Source organism: Limulus polyphemus, unplaced genomic scaffold (assembly GCF_000517525.1).
Source record: "Limulus polyphemus unplaced genomic scaffold, Limulus_polyphemus-2.1.2 Scaffold232, whole genome shotgun sequence".
In the NCBI taxonomy this organism is placed as follows: domain Eukaryota; kingdom Metazoa; phylum Arthropoda; class Merostomata; order Xiphosura; family Limulidae; genus Limulus; species Limulus polyphemus.
This window is the reverse complement of record NW_013665842.1, coordinates 309251-331856: the sequence shown is the minus strand read 5'-3', so window position 1 is coordinate 331856 and position 22606 is coordinate 309251. Positions and strand designations below refer to the sequence as shown.

Genomic DNA, 22606 nt, shown 5'->3' with positions numbered 1-22606 from the left:
AAACATTACAAATAATGTTATTTTTACTTTCAGAGATTGTGTTATACTTATAATTTTGATGTTCGAAACCATGTTTTAGTTTTTTTCTGTGTTTTCACGCCAAGTGACCTCTTTCATTAGTTCATGGTATTACAGAGTTTTTAAAAATAGTTTTTTTGTGAGATTATGTAAACATTTATAGCTTGTTAGTTTTGAATGGTTTAGCATGAAAAAATAACACACAGGTCAGTGACCTACTAACAAGCTATAAATACTTTGCAATTGTCTCGTAATTCACTCCTGAGGATGACGTTGTAAAGTCGGAACATGTAGAGTCGTCAACTTTTTTTATAGGCCATAGATAGGCCTAAATAAAATGTTTTTAACTGTGTACCAGTTTAACGTTAAATATTATTTATGATTTTGATTTCAAATATTTTAATAATCTTTTTGCTTCAAAATAGGACTCCTTGAAAAATATAACTTAAAACATTTGTGACACAGTTTAATAAAAGTATATACAGGTAAGAATATAGTTTTCGATACTATCAGATTGTCATGATATAAAAGACTGTATAGGATAGATATTATTGATAAATTTATTTTGTGAGTGAACATTTTATGATTGTTCAGTTTTGTTCATAACAAGAGAGTTAGAAGCAATTATTTCCGAAGTAAATGTTATGACAAATTTAGTTACGTAACTCGGTAAACGTGTGCTTATAACTCACTGATGTCGAGATCATAGAACGTCGCGTGAAATTTATTGGTGTTGAGGATATAGCGAGCAGACGATTAAGTAATAAACATAAATAGTGTGAGATGAACGGAAAACAGAAGATAGACAAAGACAGAACAAGTGAGAAGTAAAGTAAAGTTACAAGAAGGAGTTCGGCTAAAGAAAGTTAAACGCAAAGTTAATCGTGGTAGGAATGAAAGGCCTAACAATTAACATAGTCCTAACGGTTGATATTTATACTACAGTGAGACTAATGGTGTTGGAAGAGATAAGAAGAATAGTTTATTTCGTCAAAGATAGTTCTAAAGTCATTGAACTATCCTCAGTGGACTTTGACAAATAGGCAGACGATTCTCGGAAAAGAGAGAAAAAGGAGCAGACAATTTTAGAAGTATTGGATATAACCGTGGTAACTCGACGAAACATAAGTGAACTATGCTCGGATAATTAGGCGATAGTAATTAAGAAAAAAAATATAAAGCAATTGAATAGGCCTAAGTGTACTTTGACAAGAAGATGATAATTATATAGTGTTTATGATAAGCCTATGATCATCTATAGTGTAAAGTATTCGTTGTATATTCGTTTAACTAGTTCCAGATATATATATATTATTTTGAAAACAAGTGGAGTGAGTGCTTTTCGTTTATTGTTTGAATTTATCGCCAACAAGTCACAGACACCTACAGTAGAAGAATCCTTAGCCCAACACCCATATTATTCAACCTACTTACTAAATACTACTACTATATATAATATTAAGAAGAATAAGATCTTTATTTTAATACATATGATAAAATTTAGTAACCAAAACGAAAAAATTCCAAACTTTATCTTAATAATACCATTTAAACTTACATGATGGCGTCTAAAACTTTCTAGAACTTTTTTCCAAGATGTACAGTACTCCGATATTTGATATTTTCAATCTGAAAGGCATTTGATCCATAAGTGAAAAAAGCGGCCGGTTAAAACGTCCCTAAGGTTTTGCCATAACGAACCCTAACAAGGGGAAGAGCAAAGGTCAGCTTCTTGAAGCTTTAATTTTGGACGTCTTGATTAGTAGCCCGACACACTAACAACTAAGCCACGACCTGCCTAAGAGTATTCCAGTACATGCAGTTCTCACTGACGCATAACTTTGTGAAGCAAAACTAAAATGTAAAATCTGAAACATAAATTCATTACATAAACGATCAATGCAAGAGAGAAAAGAAAAGCTTGCCCTTCTTGTTCGTAATCAGTAATGGTAGTGTGCGTATGCTTGTTTATTTCCAACCTGTTATTGTAAAAGTCTTAGAATATCATAGATAGTGAAGATCATAACCACCAGGTTTCTTCAGACGGCATTTTTTAAGTACTAAAATATAATTAGTTGTGATTGTTCGTTTGTATTTGAGCAAACAATTATGAAAGGAGCTATATGCGCTGTGCCCACCAAAGTATCAAAACCAAATTTTTAATTTTTAAGCCCTTAAGGTCATCGCTGAGCCACTGGGGAGATCATTTAGTTATTACTCTTTGTCTGCCTGTGTTTAAGCGTAAAATTATACCATGGTCTATCTGCACTGTGCCCACCAAGGTATAGGAACCCGGTTCTTACTGTGTAAGCCCTCAAACTTACCGCTGAGCTACTGGAGGGATCATTTAGTTACGAGTGTGTTTCATGATTCCGTTTTACAATAATATGTTTTACATACAAAACTGCCCCCAGTGGCACAGCGATATGTCTGCGGACTTACAACGCTAGAATCCGGGTTTCGATACCAGTGGTGGGCAGAGCACAGATATCCCATTGTGTAACTTTGTGCTTAATTACAAACTAACAAAACATACATACAAAATTATTTTTATATTTTGAAACAAACGTGCTTGAAGTTGCAAGTTAAGATATGAAAGAACTGTAGTCGAATATTCAGGGGCAATATTGAGTAGGTGGCGGTTTACTGGGAAGGGAGATTTGTTTACAGCTATACAATACTATGCAAAAGCAAAAATTAGGACAAGAGAATATTTTGTCATTATTTCCATTTTGTGGGGCTAATTCTTCCTTGCCATTACAGAATGTAAATTTCAACACTATGGTAATGCTTCACTGACCCCTGTTGACAATTGAATGAACCAGGGTGAGAATACTTATCATTCTTTAGAATTCTGATATACATGAACATACTGATCAAATTTAGGGTCTGAAATAACTGTCATGGTACCCCATGCAGTGTCTTAACTACATAGAAAGAAGCTACCAAGGAGCTAGCATATGGTAGAAGAAATCAATTTGATAGCACTCTACAAATAAACCTTGATAAAAATAGTGTTTAATATATATATATTAAGTTTTGGTGTCATGCCACGGCCCAAAATGCGTATAGAATTGTCAGTAGAGAGGGAAGACTGCCACTGATCTCAAACATGAGATAAACGATCATGTACCAAATGACAGAAAAGTGTCCAGATCTACAGTATCAAGAAGACTCAACGAGAATGGAATATTTGGTCATGTAGCAGTTAAAAAACATTTACTTTAGTCTCCAAATATTGTCAACAGACTGAAATTTGCTAAAAAAAGTATAAAAACTGGACTGTTGATGATTGGAAAAGAGTGTTATGGACGGATGAGTCCAAGTTTGAAATATTTGGTTCAAAGCGTAGGTTAGGTTGTATATCCGGCGGAAGAAAAGTGAAAGATACTTACCTCAATGCATAGCACCTACCATGAAGCATGGGGGAGGCAGTGTGATGGTTTGTGCGTGTTTTTCTGCTGAGGCAACAGGAGATATTTGCAAAATAGATGGAATAACGGACCAGAGCAAGTACTATTAGATACTGATCCGTCATGGTATGTCCAGTGGTTTGCGTATTATCGGTAAAGGATTCTACTACCAAGAAGATAATGATCCCAAACACTCATCCAACCTATGCAGAAATTACTTAGCTAAGAAAGAAGCTGCCGGAGTCATTCAAATGGCCCCCACAGAGCTCCGATCTCAACCGAATTGAACATATTTGGGATTTGATAGATCAAAAACTGGACAAATCAAAAGTTACTTCCAAAGAAACTTTATGGGAGTGTATTAGAGACATTTGGAGTAAAATTCCAAAGGACACTTTGATTAAATACGTTGCAATAATGCCTCAAAGGGGGACACATAAAATATTAACTGTTTGCTGAACTCAAGCACTTCCACTGAGTTTCTGTTGTACTAAATATGAAGATTAATAAAATGTTGATATTTCACCTGTGATTTACCTTTCATTGTTCTTTAAAAGTAGCCTGAAATATAATTTTTGACTTTGTCCTAACACTTTTGCACGGTACTGTATATCTAACCGGCACTTGACGGACCATTTAAAAAACGTGAATATTCTGCGATGACAAACACACAAAATCATAAACTCTAGAACACAGAGATATGTATGAGCGTTTTTAAGAACCTCACAACATGTTTATGTTCAAAAGAATGTTTCGTTACTAAACAATACAACTATTGTAGACTTAAGTCTGTGAGCCTGATTATTTCTAACCTGCTAACCAAATAGTTGTGCGTTTTCACAAGTACCCTTTTGCTTTGCTATAGGTACTGCATTTTCTTTGATAAAAGTTAAAATTCACTTTACTTTCATGAAATCTTCAAGGCAAGGATACGTAAATATTTCTTCTTTTTTTTTTTTTTTACTCACGAAATTTGCTTAAATCGAAATGATCAAAATAACTTTGAAAAGAATGCTACTTCGATTTCGTTTAAAAACACCGTTGTCTTCACAATTCATCATATACAACGACTTTTCAAAGGATATGACCTAATAAGTGGCATTTTATCCGTAAACAACAACTATAAATACACGTTGTCTTTCGAACCTTTAACAAAATATGTGACTTGGACCACACGATATTTACTTGTACTTCGGCAAGTTTGTTTGTATGACATGTAATATGAGGTCGGTATCTTGAAGTATACATGGATTAGTTGTGACCTTAAATAACTTTAATGAAACAACTATTACGTTACTTGCAATAAATATTTTGTAAAACCCTCTCTATAGAGGGCATTGTATGATTCCTCTTAAAATATTCTTAATAGTGTTAGAGATTATAGGAGACGTGATATAATGTGACGTCATTGTAGTGCCTACTGACTGACTGACTGACAGACAAAACACTACTGTATAATGTTACGAGTGGCTAAAACAGGCCCTCTTTCGGGAAAAATTACATAAGTCATCAACAATCCTAACAACAAACTAAGAGATATTTATGGTTTATTTTTATATTTTTTTAGTAACCACCTACTGTAGTACTTAAAAGTTTATCGTGTGTGTGAGAGTGTAAACACGATTCTAAAGGGTAACAGTTTACTCGCTTTAATCTTCGCAAATTGCAATAGTATGTTAACATGTAAAAGCAAGTTTTGAGTCATCTTCATTAGCGGTAAGACTGAAGGTTTATAACGCTAAATGTTGAGGTTATAAAGTGTAGATAGCCTTCGGCTGCCTTTCAGGAAAATAATTTGGTCATATCTGCTATCATAACACATTATATTTTTTTACCTATTTTTTTATTAATACTCTCTTACTTAGCTTAAATTCGTTATAACGTGCGTGTTACAATTTGTTTCGGAAGACAAATTGACCTTTCTTGGCTGACGAAAGAAATAAAATCTCTCACAAAAAACAAAACAATAGTAGATTGAAATACTTTCACAAAACGCGTCTTCGTTTCTTAAGGAATAATTTTAAGCACAGAAAAGAAACTGTGTGTGTTAAAAGGTACAAAAGTATTGTAGATTTCAATGAAAGATGAAAGTATTAATTAAATGTGTTGTAGCCACCTGCGAATAAAAACACACTTTATATCTGTGACGTTTGTATTTCTCATATGAGTTACATCACATAAAGCCATAAAATTAAAAACATGGAGATAGATATGTAATCATTAAAAAAAAACTCTCTACATGATCAAATTCAAGGAATTTCGAATTACTAAACCTTAAAACTAGTAAATTCTTAACCTGTAAACATGGTTAATTCGAACCTACCAACCAAATAAACGTGCGTTTTCACACATACTCTTGTGTATTTCTATACGTACTACGAGATCCAGACACTACAAAAATGTGTAGTGTGTCTTTACAGCTTGGCTTGTGGAACAAAGAGAATGTTTAACTTTCGTGCAAGTGCAGTGTCTCCTGTTATTTCTAACTTCCCAAGGTCAATGGCCTGTTAGTAGAAAATGACATTATGGTGAATCTACAACATTAGTATCAGTGTAATAAAATCAACAATGCTTTTACAGTAAACACGTTCCTTATATTTCACACTAAGTTTTGCTTATCTTTTCTTTCATAGTTATCCTATTGCCGCTAATTAACACCCCCGGGTGCGTTGCAAACTGCAAAGGGGGCGCGCTAATTATAGTATTTCTGCAGTTCCGGATTCTATTTTGTATGTGATTTATTGATTTCAAGGCTAATATGTGTGTGTGTGTGTGTTAGTTTTTCTTCTTTTTTTTCAAATCAAAATTACGGTAATAAACGGGGATGTTGGATTACTATTACTGTCACACAAGGTAAGCTTTATAAAAATACCGCTGGGAGGCGATAATTAAGGGCTATGCTATACTTAAATTTGTTGCCCTTAAAGTTGACATTGTTCTTACGTAAAACAAATCACAGAAATTATGTCAAACTTTAAAACCAAAGTTTACATTTTAAGATTTTCTATTTTAAAATTGCTCTCAATCTTAAATCGTTAACTTGTTATTCTTATTTTGTTAGTTGTTTTTTTATGAAGTACAAAATCTACATTATATTGCAGTTATAACTTGTATGTAACAAAATAACATTGTGAAAATACCTTTTTAGTTATAGCGTTTCCCAAACCATTAATTTTATTCGAATGGAATAAGGTGTTTTATTATGAATATAAATGCATTGTGCGTTTCATACATGCTTAATTGACATTTGTTCTTATCATATTATCATTCATATTATTACCATGAAGTAAATGTCTATATATATACCTAACTATATTTTACTGTGGTTTAATCAGATGTGTGTTTTTGAGATACCTTTTACTCGCCATATTTATACAGTATTTCAAGAATGATCACCGCTGATGCTACTAACGTATTCAGTTTGACTACTTGTCACTGAGTTATACCGGTTAAAGGAATTCCTCCCCTCATCAATAACCTTGGACAATGATATATCGAATAAACAAGAATGGGCTTCATATAGTGGTAGATTGTACATTATTTGTACTGTGTTTTGAAATGTTTTTACTTACCACAACTAACCTATATTTATACAGGATTTCTAAGATAGATTGGACTTCACATTGATTTTTTAGTATTTTAATCAGGTTTAACCAGTTGTTGGTGAAGCATGTTTTAATACAGTTATCAAATGTAACAAGATCCGATCAGAAATTACAACTAAACAGGCTTTACAAAAGTAACTTCCTGTTTACCACATACTTTATTTGATTTCAGCAGCTGTTTCTACACGTATCATCAGAAACTATAAATCCTTGACCAGAGGGCGTTATGCAGGAAATTCCGAGTTAGATCACACACAAAGTACTACGTTTCTTCTCATCAGCTCTCAGGTGTTGTTATAATTATCTAGATAACCAGTAATTAAAAGTAAAAGGGATGTATCCATTGCATATTTCAACACGTGCTGGCCATAGCACGTTTAAAAAATCCAAACGGATGTGGCCATGCATATAGAAACATAAATATGTATATGTTACCAAATTTAATTGGATGACTTCTAACCCAATAATTTTTTTTTCGTTATTCCAAAATGTGAGGCTAATCTTTATATTCAAAGCCACCTGTTTATTTGAAACTGTCCAGTTCTTTCATAAGCAGTATATCTCAGTGTTAAGATAAGGCATCAAACAACTCTACTGTAATTGTTCATTGTATTATATATACCTTTCAAAATACATATCATTAAAAATAAAGACTTTTTTTCTTACTTTTAAGAAGTCACTTTTGCCATCCATGATATTGCTCAACAAACTGTCTTCTAGTGTCAGTACACAATCTGCCTTTTCGTCCTTTGATTGTCCCCTGGATATTTTTCCTTTGCCGTTTTTTAAATCTATAGCTAGAGAAGAAAATAAGGCATTTATAAAACAACAGTGAATAAAGGTTTGTGTGAGAATTTTAATATGTTTGTTATCTTGAAACCAATAATAAAATTTTATAGCAATTAATATTAACGTTTATGATGCTATACTTATTAATAACGACAGCAGTGTTTAACGACAAACTCAAAAATAAAAAACAACAAAAGTCGTTTCCTTTTTTCTATAATGTGAAGATACGGGGGGGTGTAAAAATAAACACTTGTTTGTGTAAACTCTTTGAATTAGGAATATTTCTCAACAAACACTTGTTTGTGTAAGCTCTTTGAATTAGGAATATTTCTCAATAAACACTTCTTTGTGTAAACTCTTTGAATTAGGAATATTTCTCAATAAATACTTGTTTGTGTAAACTCTTTGAATTAGGAATATTTATCAACAAACACTTGTTTGTGTAAACTCTTTGAATTAGGAATATTTCTCAATAAACATTTCTTTGTGTAAACTCTTTGAATTAGGAATATTTCTCAATAAACACTTCTTTGTGTAAACTCTTTAAGTTAGGAATGTTTCTCAATAAACACTTATTTATGTAAACTCTTTGAATTAGGAATATTTCTCAATAAACACTTCTTTGTTAAACTTTTTGAATTAGGAATATTTCTCAATAAACACTTCTTTGTGTAAACTCTTTGAATTAGGAATATTTCTCAATAAACACTTGTTTGTGTAAACTCTTTTAATTAGGAATATTTCTCAATAAACACTTGTTTGTGTAAACTCTTTAATTAGGAATATTTCTCAATAAACACTTGTTTGTGTAAACTCTTTGAATTAGGAATATTTCTCAATAAACACTTCTTTGTGTAAACACTTTGAATTAGGAATATTTCTCAATAAACACTTCTTTGTGTAAACACTTTGAATTAGGAATATTTCTCAATAAACACTTCTTTGTGTAAACACTTTGAATTAGGAATATTTCTCATTGAACTATGTTATTTTTGTATGCAAACTTAAAGAATTTATTTTGAACATATTTTCTGAACTAAAGTTGAAAAAAAAAACATTTAACTATGCTGCTAATATATCTGAAGTTTTCCTATTTATAATGTCCAGTCTTATAAGTTTGAAACAAACATATTATAAGACTTACTCCATTGAGAAGTTAGTTCCCCATCCTTTAAAACGTTCCATTGATATATAGCCTGAATTCTAGAGATAAATCCAGGATTTCCTCCAATAATGATAGCAAGGTTCAGAAATACGTAATCACTTCTGATATCTGTCCGTATGGGCTAGGAGGTAAATACAGTTGTAAGAAATCATGAATGATTAGATCTATCAGGACAAAACATATGTTTTTGTTTTGTAACTTAAGCGTATTTATTCATACCTTTCAAACATTTCATTATATGTATATGTATATTGTCTTAAATTCATTAACGTAAAAAATAGAAAACTGAAACAAACAATTCATAGCTAGGGTTCAGGTATAGACGTCCCTAATTTTGGACTAATGAATAGAATGAGGGCAGACAGACAGACCACCCGCCGACTCAAGGGTTTTCTCCAGCTTTTTGAACCGAATAAATAAAATTCAGTATTATAGTTGATTATAACGCATCCAAAGCTAAAGAGCGGATGTTTTGTCGATACAACATAAGACTCAGTCTGTATGTTAAAAAAATATATAATAAGCTTGTAGCTGTTTACAAAAGAACTCTTAAAAGTTCAGTTTAAATTGCAGTCAAATATTCAATCTTCGGTAACGAAATGTCCCCTGGTGGGACAGCAGTAAGTTTTCGAATTTACAACGCTAAAATCAGGGGTTCGATTCCCCTCGGTGGACACAGCAGATAGCTCGATGTGGCTTTGCTATAAGAAAACACACGGTAACGAAATTTTTTATTATTTTTAACTTTATAATTTATTTACAGAACACTAACTAACGGCATGAGTTAGTGGTCAGCGTATTGGACTTGTGATCCGAGGGTCTCGCGTTCAAGACCTGAGGCTACTAAATACACGTTGTACTTTCAGCTTTGAGTGCGTTATAACTTATAGTAGCAATCATTTCCGCTACTTGGTTAAGTAGTTTAAACTGCTGTTTAAACTGCGAGATGGCTATGCCTGAAACACAGTAATCTGTGACTTGGCGGCTTACCCCAATGTGTGCATAAGATGGCATTCAGGTGAACAAACAAACAATACTTGACTGTCTCCTGGTGGTCACAAAAAAGAAACCTATCATTCTATAGGTATTTGAAGAACTTGTAGCATTCCGCCACAATTTAATTCTTTGTATTGTTAGCCGACACTGGACAGCTTGTACATAATTGAATAAATAAAGTTGTTTAAACATTTGTTTAACATTTGTTAATTTTAGCCCTGCCCCTCAAAGGTCTTTATGATATTTACTGAGCTATCATTAATGAAACGTTGTTATTGTTGTCAATTTTCAGGTAGGTTTCATGTAGACCAACAGAATTTTAACAGTTCTTGAACTTTGAGTTGTTAATCTTCATGCTATAAAATGATGTTGTTGTTTTTTTGCAATCGGTAAAATTTCAGAAAATACATAAACATTTTTTTACACTTTGTTATTTATGACAGGCTTACATGACAGGAAAACTTAAGTTGAAAGGCAATATCATGCTCACGCAGAAGTTAAATGAACTGTGGAAGGATATGATAACGTCTGGGAGAGTTTTGGAATTAACGTTATTATCTCCGCTTCTTGCCGAAGATGTGGTAAGTTCTTTAGTATACTAGTCTTAGGTGAAGTTTGTTTGTTTGTGTAAAACACTTAAATACACCAGTTCGATTTTCGATACCTCACTATTATAAAGGCTTGGTTTGGTCTGATATTTCATTCCCCATTTATCTATCCTGATTCATAATACTCGATATACCTGTTGCCAGTTCCCCCACAATCTCCATTTTATGATATAGACTGGTTAGTGTTCACCCATATTTCTACGGATTGTCTCCTCCATCTGCAGATATCGGATATCGCATTTTCCCCATTTTCCGCCACCTGTGATGACTTTCACGCTTACCCATCTATTATTCATTTTACCCATTTTTCTTTTTTCGACCCTTGGCTGACGAGAGGGCGTAACCCTCTACCGGGATCGGAATGAAATAGCGCTTATGTTGTTGTTGTTGATATTTGTCTAGGGTCACTGATGAGGAGTGGAATTCTCCGAAACTAGTCTGGCTCACAGACCACCCCCCCCCCCCAATGAAAGAATAGACCATTCCAAATTTTGCTTGTTGTTAAACAAATGTTTAAACAAATATATTTATTCAATTAAATATAAAACAGTTGATTTCTTGCCATTAAAACGACAAATGGTGGCACTTTTCTAATGTCGTGGTTTACTTCTCAATCGATATACACGATAAAAAGTTAAGTTTTTTTCAATATAATATTCAATATAAATCCTTCGGAAAACCGTGACATAAACTGAACTTAGTTTATTCATGTACAAGGGATACCCCTTAGGCTAATGAAACCTTTTTTTTTTTGGCTGTTACCAATTAAACTTCATAAAGAAATCAGCCAATTGAGAGAATTTTAGTAAATATATATGAAATAATTAATAGAAACTAAAAACGTACAAAAATGTAAAGCAAATATCCAAACAGAAATTTCTAGGGGTTCAAAGTACTTTTGTGTTATTTGATATATGCAAATTCGATGATAAAACTGAAAATAACATGTTGTAGATGTTATTGAAAAATATTGTAGACAGAATTTAAGAAGGCAATATAAGCTTTTTTTAATCAAAATTTTACGCCAATGGTTACAAAGTTTTCGTATTCATTTTACACCACAAAAAAGATTTATTTAATCAATTTTACTGCAACAATGCATTATGATTTTCCACCATATATGAATGGCAAAAAAAAAATATCTAAAGAAAATGATCTGGCAGTACTGGAGTATTTCAGATCCTCAGTATGATATAAAACTAACTGCTTCATTTCTTAAAACCATTTCAGATCACTCTTGATGATATAATATAACACTAACTGGTATATTTGTTAAAGCCATTTCAGATCACTCATCATGATATAACATAACACTAACTTGTACATTTGTAAAAGCCATTTCAGATCACTCATCATGATATAACATAACACTAACTTGTACATTTGTTAAAGCTATTTCAGATCATGATATAACATAACACTAACTGGTACATTTGTTAAAGCTATTTCAGATCACTCATCATGATATAACATAACACTAACTGTTACATTTCTTAAAACCATTTCAGATTACTCTTGATGATATAACATAACATTAGCTGGTACATTTGTTAAAGCTATTTTAGATCTATCATCATGATATAACATAACACTAACTGGTACATTTGTTAAAGCTATTTCAGATCACTCATCATGATATAACATAACACTAACTGCTACATTCCTTAAAACCATTTCAGATCTCTCATCATGATATAACATAACACTAACTGTTACATTTGTTAAAGCTATTTCAGATTACTCATGATGATGATATAGCATAATACTAACTATTACATTTCTTTACTCATGGATTATATTTAAAGTTCAGTTCGTGAAACTGCATCTCAGATTAGTTCTGTTTTATCTTGATTGTCTAGATTCCAGAAAATGTAATTTTTAAAGCAACGACAGTGTATACCTTCTCAGATTATCTGTCCACTACAAACATTACGCAAGAATAACAATTATTATCATAAAAACTATCTCAAAAATCACCAGAAATTGAATTTATCAACAGTGTCGAACTCTTCAGTTTATGTTTACCCTTTGTGCGTTGAGTTTTCCCTGTATCAACGAAATCATGTCGTCGTCATCAATCATAAGCTGACAACCATATTGTCCATTTTTGGGTGGTCCATCGTAAAGTTGGCCAAACGGCCCACTTTTCAAATCCAGTGCTACGAACCAGAATTAACATTGAAATTTATGATTAGAAGTTGCGCTTGGCAAGTAATTTAAAAAAAATATATTTCGTTTACATTAAATTAAGTTAACAACCCTAACTAACATAAGTTTAACAATACGATGTCATATATTCCCGAACTATGTTCATTAATTTATGAAATGTTTACAAAGGTAGTTATTTAAATCATAATAACTAAAATTGGACTGAAATACTTAAACTGGTTTCTTCACATAGGTGGTGAAGAAAAGAAAATCAGTACTGAAGTAATCTTATTTAGTCGCATCAGAAAGCAAATTAATACCTTAGAGTTCAAGTTATTGTTAACATTCTCAAAATAAACTGGCCCCAGTGGCACAGCGGTATGTCTACGAGTTTACAACGCTAGAAACCATGTTTCGATACCCGTGATAGGCATAGCACAGATAGCCCATCGGGTTGCTTTATGCTTAACTTCAAACTAACAAACACTTAATTAACTTCAAACGAAAAATATAACGAAGTAATTTTGTCAATTAGTACTTTGTGAATGTTCTCAGGAAGACTACGAACTTTGTTCTTTTTCTGTTGTTTACACGAATTTAATATTTCAATCATTGTACGAATCAATGGCAGTTTCGATCTTAATACCTTGAACCATAGTTGAAATTTTGAAACCTTCACACACACACACACATATATATAATAGTTATACGTTTTAAAAATAATCATATTTACAAACGTTTTCTTTTTACATTTTTTAAAGATAAATTAGAACAATTTGAGTAAATAACGGAGGTTAAAAGATGAATATAATAAATGTCTTTCGCCGAACTTTATTCTTAAGCCATGTACCCTGAAAAAAAAAATAGTCAGGTGTCCATCTGGCAATAAAAGGGAAAATTTCATGTTAAAATCTATAAAATTCCTTATAAGTTCAGCCGTTAAACTATTAAAATTGTATATGCTGCTTGATTTAATTGTTTGTTTGATTAACTGTTTATGGCAAAGCTACTTAGGCTAACTTCTATCATCCCTAGCTTTGAAATGATGATCAGAGGAAAGGTAACTAGCCTGCAATACTCCTCGCCAACTATTGGGATATTCTTTATCAATGAATAGTGAGATTGATTGTAACATTATAACGCCACCAAGGCTGAAAGGGTGAGCAAGTATGATACTAGGTTTCCATCCTGTGACCCTTAGATTGGGAGTTAAGCAGCCTAACCACCAAGTCCCATTTGATTTAATAAAGCATAAAATAAGTCAAATGAATATCAAAGTTTGGGATATGTTTTAATCATTCCTAAACACACGTGTTTGGTATTTTAAACCTGAACAACGCCTTATGCCATGCCTATGGACTAACCGGGCAAGTCAGAAATTCCTCTAGAGTTCATGCACATCCATCCTTAACATAAGACTGCTGAACAGAGAAACAAGGCATACAGTCAGCAGCACCCGCCACCTATACAGTTGCTTATAACCATATAACAGGATTAATTATAACACCTAAAATGCTTTACATAGAAGCGTTTTCAGCTGTGTATCGAGGCTTTTAACCCTGGACTCTTTTTTTTTTATCTATAGACCGTCCTCCAAAAATACTCCTACCAACTTAATAAAATGTTTTGGTAAGTTTGAATTTATTTTCAAACACACTGCCATGAAAACTTAATGTTTAATTGTAAGATCCATCGGGGTTTAAACTTGTATATTTGTTTGTTTGTAGTTAAGCACAAAGCTACACAATGGGCTATCTGTGCTCTGCCCACCACGGGTATCGAAACCCGCATTCCAGCGTTGTAAGTCCGCAGACATACGGCTATGCCACTGGGGGGCTTAAACTTGTAATAAAAAGAAATGTTTTTATCTCACGTTCTTCCTATTCTTCCAAGTATGATGATATTGAACAGTGACTGACAAGGTCCACATAAGAGTAACAACTACAACAGCTGTTCGTTTTCAATTCATTATTCAGCACCAAGTGAAAGAAATTTATCTCAGATGAAAATTACTTTTTTTTCATTCAATACGGATATGAATAGTTCCTAATGTACCATTCAAGTCATCAGTTAAAACACCGACAAAGTACTTCCGTTTACACGCGCGTCGATATCAACCATTCCTTAAGTAGTTTGTTTATTTGAATTGATGGATTTGCTCGAAGCTATGAAAAGGTTATTTGCACTAGCTCATAAAGTAGGAACAAATATTCGATATTTGGAGTACTTTCCACCTACGAAACGAAACATTTCAACCTGACAATTTTATAACAGGAGAAAACAAGCAGTTAAACATTTTCGTTGTGGATATTCTGAATAATTTGATATTGAATATATATGTTGAGAAAGAGAGAGAGCCGAATGAAAGTTGTTAACTGAAAAATATTCGTGTTTTTGACGAGATATAGTCAGAACTGAGTCAAATTATCAAATCTCTAGTGTTTATCATGTTACATAAAAGAATGTGTGTGTGTGTCAGATAACCAAACCTAGAGAACTAAAAGTTTATACCGGCCCTTAACCATGCACACAGTGGCACAGAGGTATGTCTGCGAACTTACAACTCTAGAAACCGGGTTGCGATACCCGTGGTGGGCAGAGCACAGAAAGTCCTTTGTATAGCTTTGTGCTTAACTACAAACGAACAAACAAACAATTTCTTTGCCCCCCCAGTGGTATGTCTGTGGATTCACACCGCTAGAAACTGGGTTTCGATATCCACAAGGTTTCCGCCATTATATGAGCAATTAGGGAATATGTGTGTAGCATGTCTGTAAGGATTAGGTACAGGATATGCTGTGCTTTCATGTCCTAAGCCTATGGATACAGCTATTGGGTTTGGGTTTAGCGAATTTAAAAGAAAACTATCACCCCAGCAAATTCCCATATCAAATGGATGCACTTAATAGGTCTCCATCATAAGATTTATAACAACAAAATAAGCTAAGACCTAAATGAGTTTGTAAAAACATAACTGTGATTAATAATGGTTGGAGATGGCTTGAATGGGTAATGAAGAAAACCTTTAATATAAGTTTAACATAACAGCAAATGTACAACGTTTCGACAAGGTTTTGTCATCATCAGGTACAGTAACTGTGATTAGGAAAACTACAAATAGGTTTCCGGTGCTGAGACGGGTAATCATCGTAACAAAATTGACATGAAAGGGCCAGTTCCTTACTCTATATGGGTTTGTAATTTTAATTAAGGTAATGGTTAATCGTCCAGATGTGGTTAGGTTATGCGCTCGTTGCAGAGGTACCGGCTGAGTACACAGTACCAATATTCAGACATTGAGATCAAACTGTACACGAGTCTATCGAGTGTAAAACTAGTTGTAAAAGTATAGAAGAAATCACGTCTTCTGTTCTTTTCAAGTGAAGATCTTCGTTTCGGTCACAAAGTTGCATACAACTGTGATGAACCCAAACGCGATGGAACACCAATTGCGAAGAGAAGAAAGTTAATAACAACAGTAGGAAGGAAACTGAGAAGCTTATCATTCACGCAAACTCTGGCAACAGTCAAAGCAACAGTAGGAGAATAAATTATTCAGAAAATACATCCGAATCAACCGAAAGAATAAAACAGTATTTTAATTAACTCGGAAAACTAGTTTGTAAATGTCGTGTGAACTGAATATTTAAATCTTTTTCCCTTGTATGACTATCAAGCTGAGATATACGAGTTTATTGATTCTAAAGAGCCAGTGTTGTCCTTTTAAAAAATGGTGCTGGAATAGGATTTCTCAAACAGAATAAAGTTCTGAGCTCAGAAATCTCAATAAACTATTCTTTAACAGAAATTACATCAAAGCTTTATATAGTACTTGAGAAAATAACCCTATAATTGCACAAAGGGTTATTGTATAAAAGATGCGACAGGTGGCGATAAAATTTATTTCGGTTGAGTAATCCTGTATTACTAATAAGATCATACTCAATAAACGTCTTATGGTTCTCGTTTACATTAGTTATTTTAGTGTTGCAATTTTTGTGTTTCAAGTTTAATATAATTTTCATTTAAATTTATTCACTTACAATAAACAAATACAATATTCGAATATATTTCATTGAAGCCGGGCTGTGAATTGGAAAGTTCCAGGTTTTCTTTGTGATGCCACTGAACAGCCACCCTCAACTATAGACGAGTTATGAAAGTGACAGTCAAAGACCTTATGGGGGCTCTCTGGCCTCCGTTTGATCAGTAGTTCAAACTTATGGATGGCTTACCTGGACTCTTTTACTACTCTGACCTGTACATTTGGCCCACGTGTTGCATGGTGAGCTGTTCAAGTTGAAAGTATCAAAACTAAGTACAGTTTGTTGTCTGATGCTGGAAACTTCGCACCACAAAATAATGTTCTCTAAGTCCTGTTCGCAGTGATTAGTGTACTTTCTTTATAAAGCCTTGTTCGTGAAATGTTTTCTGGGGTAAATGCTGGAAACATAATATTTTGCAATATATAATAACGTATTTTCTTTAGTATTCTTTAACGATCATCTTTGAATGCTGCATAGTTGTCTTGAAAAACATTAAGTATCAATCGCTAACTGAAATTTTACTGAAGGGATTGTACATTTTATACTTGTACTGTGGGAAGCAAAACTTAAAAGAAGCATCACAAAGAAGATCTAACCATTGAAATTGTTTTCTCAGCTTGTCAATCTTGAGTTCAGTCAAACCAACAGTCATGAAAAAAAATATCCACTAGTAATAACTTCCTCGACTATTCCATCAGTTTTTGTCTGATGTTGAAAATATGAATAGAAAATTTCTAGCAATCAGTCTAGCCTTGTTTTTATTGTGTTTTTAGAGTAAAAACTTAGGTGTTGAAAGGAATGTATCCTGGAATTTGAGCTGTTTATTTTTTACTTACTCCATTCTTTAGCAATCTTTCCTTTCTTGGTAATTTTCCAATGAAATGTTACTTTCATTTGATCAGAAATACCGTGTTCTTTTTGTAGAACTGTCTTAATCACATTGAATACCAGCTCACTTTTCAGGCCAAGTAAAGGCTGGAAAAAAAAATACAATTTAGAGATACCACGATGACGAAATATTTAAAATTTGCATTTTAAAATAACATAATTTTAATATAGTTTATCAACGTTCGCAATGAGTTATTGTAATATTCAATGATTTCGTACTATACCTTGGCAGAATATGATGTATTGTTATTTGAGCCTTTTGTGTCAAGTTGTTGATTTTTCCATAATTCCTGGAGACTTTGTATAGCTTGCACGTCACCGGAGATTTTAATTTGCCCAGACGTGAAAGCCTATAGGTAAAACAACAACAACATTTTTCATGAGTGTAATTTAATAGCCAACTTTAATCAAACAGGGTCCAAAATATGTATAGTTTATTATTGCACCTTTTTGCATAACATACTGGTATTTCTGTATACAGTTCAAATGATCTCTATACGTTTTATATATTCGATCTTAGTAAAATAACTTTTCCTATTAAAAAAAAAATATTTTTTTTTCAATCTATTAAAGGATTTAATATATTCTTATTAACTTGGATCTGTCTTAGCTGAAATAGCTACTAAGTGTACTCTTCTATAACTATTACAGGATATATCTTTAGTCAGGTATGTTCAGATAAATTTTCTAAAGCTCCATGCAGTTCCTGCATGTACTTAATCGCGTCTTTGTTTTACCGGATGTTGAAAGGTCATAAACACGTACTGATCCTTTTCAACAGGTTAAGGTTACACACAACAACTTAAGTCTCAAGCTGGCATGTACTAGGTTTTTAGAAGGTATCATATTCAAACGTGTGGCGCAGAAACCTATACATATTGCGTTGGATAAAGTGTGTGACCTATATTATGGGACACTGCACTAAGGCTTTGGACTCAATAAAAAATGGATTATTTCCATGATTTTCTTGTTTAGCTCTCATGTTTCTGGACTTGTTCAGTTCTTGTTTCTGCCTTCGACCTCAGCAGCCAGACAGTAGACATACAGAATATAAATCCTGCCATAAACACTGTGATGTAAATAATGAATTTTATGTTTCGAAGTTTACTTGTGTTTATTTATTTTCCTTTGCTGTTCATATTTTATTTATTATTCACTTAACAGTTCCAAACATCTGTTTGTGGATACTTATAATCGTCTGATGGATATCTGAGTACTTGCTTGCCACAGACCTACATTATATTATGACTAACAGCTTATAAGGCTAATTATTTCCATTTAAAACTTACCTGTATTAAATAATTATTCACTAAAATCACAATGATGTGTTTACAATAATGAAAATATATTTTTTTTTCCCGAGTACTTTAGTTTGTATTTTTAACAATAATTAGAAAGGAAACCAACCTTTTCTCCGTCAAGTTTTTCTGTTATGATTCGAACTAGATCATCATCTTCTATGGTTACGGTATAATCAGCTACTACATCTTTAGGCAGCCCTCTGTACACACTTCCATTTTTCAGATCTAAAGCTACAAAATCAAAGAATAAAGGTTTAAAAAACATAATGATAAAGCTTCAGAAATTATAACGACAATTAAAAAGAATACGTCAAACCACAATCAATACAAGATGTATTCGTTTATTTGTTTGCTGTCAAGCACAAAGCTACACAACAGGCTATCTGTACTGTACCCATCACGGGTATCGAAAAACCGGTTTTTAACGTTATAAGCCTCAAGACTTACCGCTGAGCCACTGGGGGATACAAGATGTAAAAAAAGTAATTAATAAATGTATTTCGTTTAAAAATTCCTTGGTATCACATGATGGCCATAAACTATTGTTTAAATAATTATTTAGTTAGAAGAGAGCTGTAGTAGTTTCGTGGTTTGGTAGCCAGAGCGTGAATCCGAGGATCCATGGTTAGCGCCCCGTTGCTGCAAAATCGCGCTCCACGCGTAGGACCCGGGTGGGTGTTATAAGAGTGACGGTCAAATTCGATTATAATATCCCAGGAGTTGGAGGAGGACGCTGTTGCCTCGTTGCCTTCCCTTTAGTTTATCTGTTCAAAAGTAGGGACGACTAGTGCAAACAGACATTGAGTGGCTTTGCGCAAATATCCAAAAACCAAACAAACAATCTAAATTTTAATTATATATATTTTTAGATTTCATGGCAAAGTTTTTCTTTCTTTTCGTCACTAAATGCAAATGACAGTTGCCTCACACGTAATATTCTCAACTTGAAACAAACAGATAAATCCACTTGTTTTCTGTGTAAAAATCCCTTTTATTTTATAAATAACTGTTAAAGTCTCATATACTTTATTTGTACAAATAGTTAAAAGTCTAATACTTTGCTACTAGTTGCAAAGGAGCGATTTTGTAGCGATGTGAACAGCATAGTTTTATATTGTTCGATGTCCTTATTTTGTATTGGTTTTTAACCCGTGTTGAAAAACCATGTTGTAAATGTTGTTTGATAAATACGTTAAATCCTCCCTCAGTCATTGTTTGTACTGTTTTACTATCATTTTGATTAGGCTTTATATTTTAAATTTTGACATTACTTTCTTGCGTCATATTTTTTATCTTAAACTTATGACTCCTTCAGTCTATATTTCAATAATCAAATATGGTCTATTACAACATACTCTGAAGTTATTTTATTAGTAAATAATATGGAAGTTTTATAACTTTGAACTTTCCACTACATTCTACTATTGACTCCATTACTTGTTGTTTGTTGACTTTCCCTAATTTTGAAATGATAGACTAGAGGAAAAGCAGTTAGTTAAAATCATCCTACGTCAACTCTAATCGAACAGTGTAATTTGAATTCACCCACAGTTCCATGGTAGGAAGCGCGATTTATTTTTTGTGGTAACGGGACGTGACCATGATATCTCGGCACGCTAACCTCTGAGCCACTGTCGACCCAGGCACCACTACACTAATACTCTTAATAATTCCCGTATTTTCGTAAATTACAACAGTAAATAAATCGTTTTTACGGACGGCTCGTAAATCAGTTATATATAAAGACTTGATGTTGTCAAGACCATAAACGTAAAAACTTGAATACAAACAGTCTGTAATTTTTTGTCCTCTTGTGACACAACGGTAACTATCATTTTTTTTTCTTGAAAACTGTAAAAAATAGGGCATTAAAAGATTTAAAGGCTATATAATCTAAAATTCGTTTTTAATATTTAACACTATACACTTAGTGTGATTTTATCATCAGAAGAACCATTAATTAACTCAAATGATGAACAGCGAATCAGTTTTCGTCTCGTGCAGCGACTCCCCGTTCCACTAAACATGCTACCCTTTCAGCCGTGGGTGCGTTATAATGTAAAGTTCAATCCCACTATTCGTTGGTAAAAGAGTAGCCCAAGAGTTGGCGGTGGGTGGTGATGACTAGCTGTCTTCCTTCTAGTCTTTCACTTCTAAATTAGGGACGGCTAGCGCAGATAGCCCTCGTGTAGCTTTGCGTGAAATTCAAACCAAACTGCTATAGCTATTGCCGAACAGTCTTTTTGCACAATATTAGGGTTCTTCAGGCTAGCTGAGATACGACAACGGTACTTATAAGAACTTTTGTGTAAAATTTAATAAAAAGATTGTGTAACAGTATGTTGCTGGTCGATAGTTAAACATTGAAAATGTAACAAAACTGCAGCACATTTCTTTAAAACTTGGCACGCATTTACTGTCATAAAAACGTCTAGTTTTCCTACTCTCAAAGTGTCATTAAAGTACGTTCTTGATTTGAAAACACATGGAGTTTTGCGTCAGTCATCTGCTTTGTCGTGTTAGTGGGCTAGCTTCTTGTTTTTACAGCTCTTCAGTTTTATGTACAAGTGAATACATAAAGTTAATCAATGTATGTAGCTCGCTTTGAATAGTAGTTACTGATAAGTATCTTGTCTATTACAACTCTCCCCGTCCCACTAAACATGCTCGCCCTTTCAGCCGTAGAGGCGTTATGATGTTACGGTCAATCCCACTATTCGTTGGTAAAAGAGTAGACCAAGAGTTGGCGGTGGGTGGTGATGATTAGCTGCCTTCCATCTAGTCTTACACTGCTAAATTATGGATGGCTAGCGTAGATAGCCCTCGTGTAGCTTTGCGCGATATTCAAAACATAGAAACAAACGCCCCCCAGTGGCACAGCGGTATGTCTGCGGACTCACATCGCTAGAAACCGGGTTTCGATACTCGTGGTGGGCAGAGCACAGATAGCCCTCGTGTAGCTTTGTGCATAATTAAAAACAAACAAACAAAACAAGAAACAAACTATTACAACTCTACATATCTTCTAAAACAAAGCTTATGGGTAATTCTGCGGTACTTTTGGAGCTATGTTGTCCTTAACGCGACGTTTGAAGTCACAGAGCACACAAATATTAAATACATTTATATCTAGCTCCAGGATTTCAGCTATTATTGTTATCATTCTAGAATCATAAAACAAAAGCAGTTACTTAGTATGACTTCCATATTAAATAACTCTAAGAAAACTATTTGATGAATTGATTATGGATTTAATAAATTCGAAAAGTTTCACTAGACTGGTTTGTTTAGGATTTAGCGCAAAGCGACACGAGGGCTATCTGTGCTAGCCGTCCCTAATTTAGAAGTGAAAGACCAGAAGGAAGACAGCTAGTCATCACCACCCACCGCCAACTCTTGGGCTACTCTTTTACCAACGAATAGTGGGATTGACCGTAACATTATTACGCCCCCACGGCTTAAAGGACGAGCATGTTTGGTGGGACGAGGATTCGAACCCGTGATTCGCACCCTAACCACCTGTCCATGCTGGGCCAGCTATAGCAGACCTATTGGGGGTTTGAAATCACCAGAAGGAAAGTATCCCTGTCTGAAACATTGTGCACATTAAAAAATCTTTTTATCAATTA

At 33.6% G+C, this 22606-nt stretch overlaps 1 protein-coding gene across 1 annotated transcript in view; it reads right to left on the bottom strand.

Annotated features, from left to right (window-relative positions):
• LOC111085086 overlaps positions 1–22606 on the bottom strand; it is a 45065-nt gene that overhangs the window by 6543 nt on the left and 15916 nt on the right. Inside the window, exons 4-7 of the mRNA XM_022382234.1 lie at positions 19084–19208; positions 17901–18026; positions 17625–17763; positions 12620–12753 (exon numbers count right to left, since the gene is read on the bottom strand). Of these exons, the coding sequence (XP_022237942.1) occupies positions 12620–12753; positions 17625–17763; positions 17901–18026; positions 19084–19208 (524 nt within the window). The remainder of the gene's footprint in view (positions 1–12619; positions 12754–17624; positions 17764–17900; positions 18027–19083; positions 19209–22606) is intronic.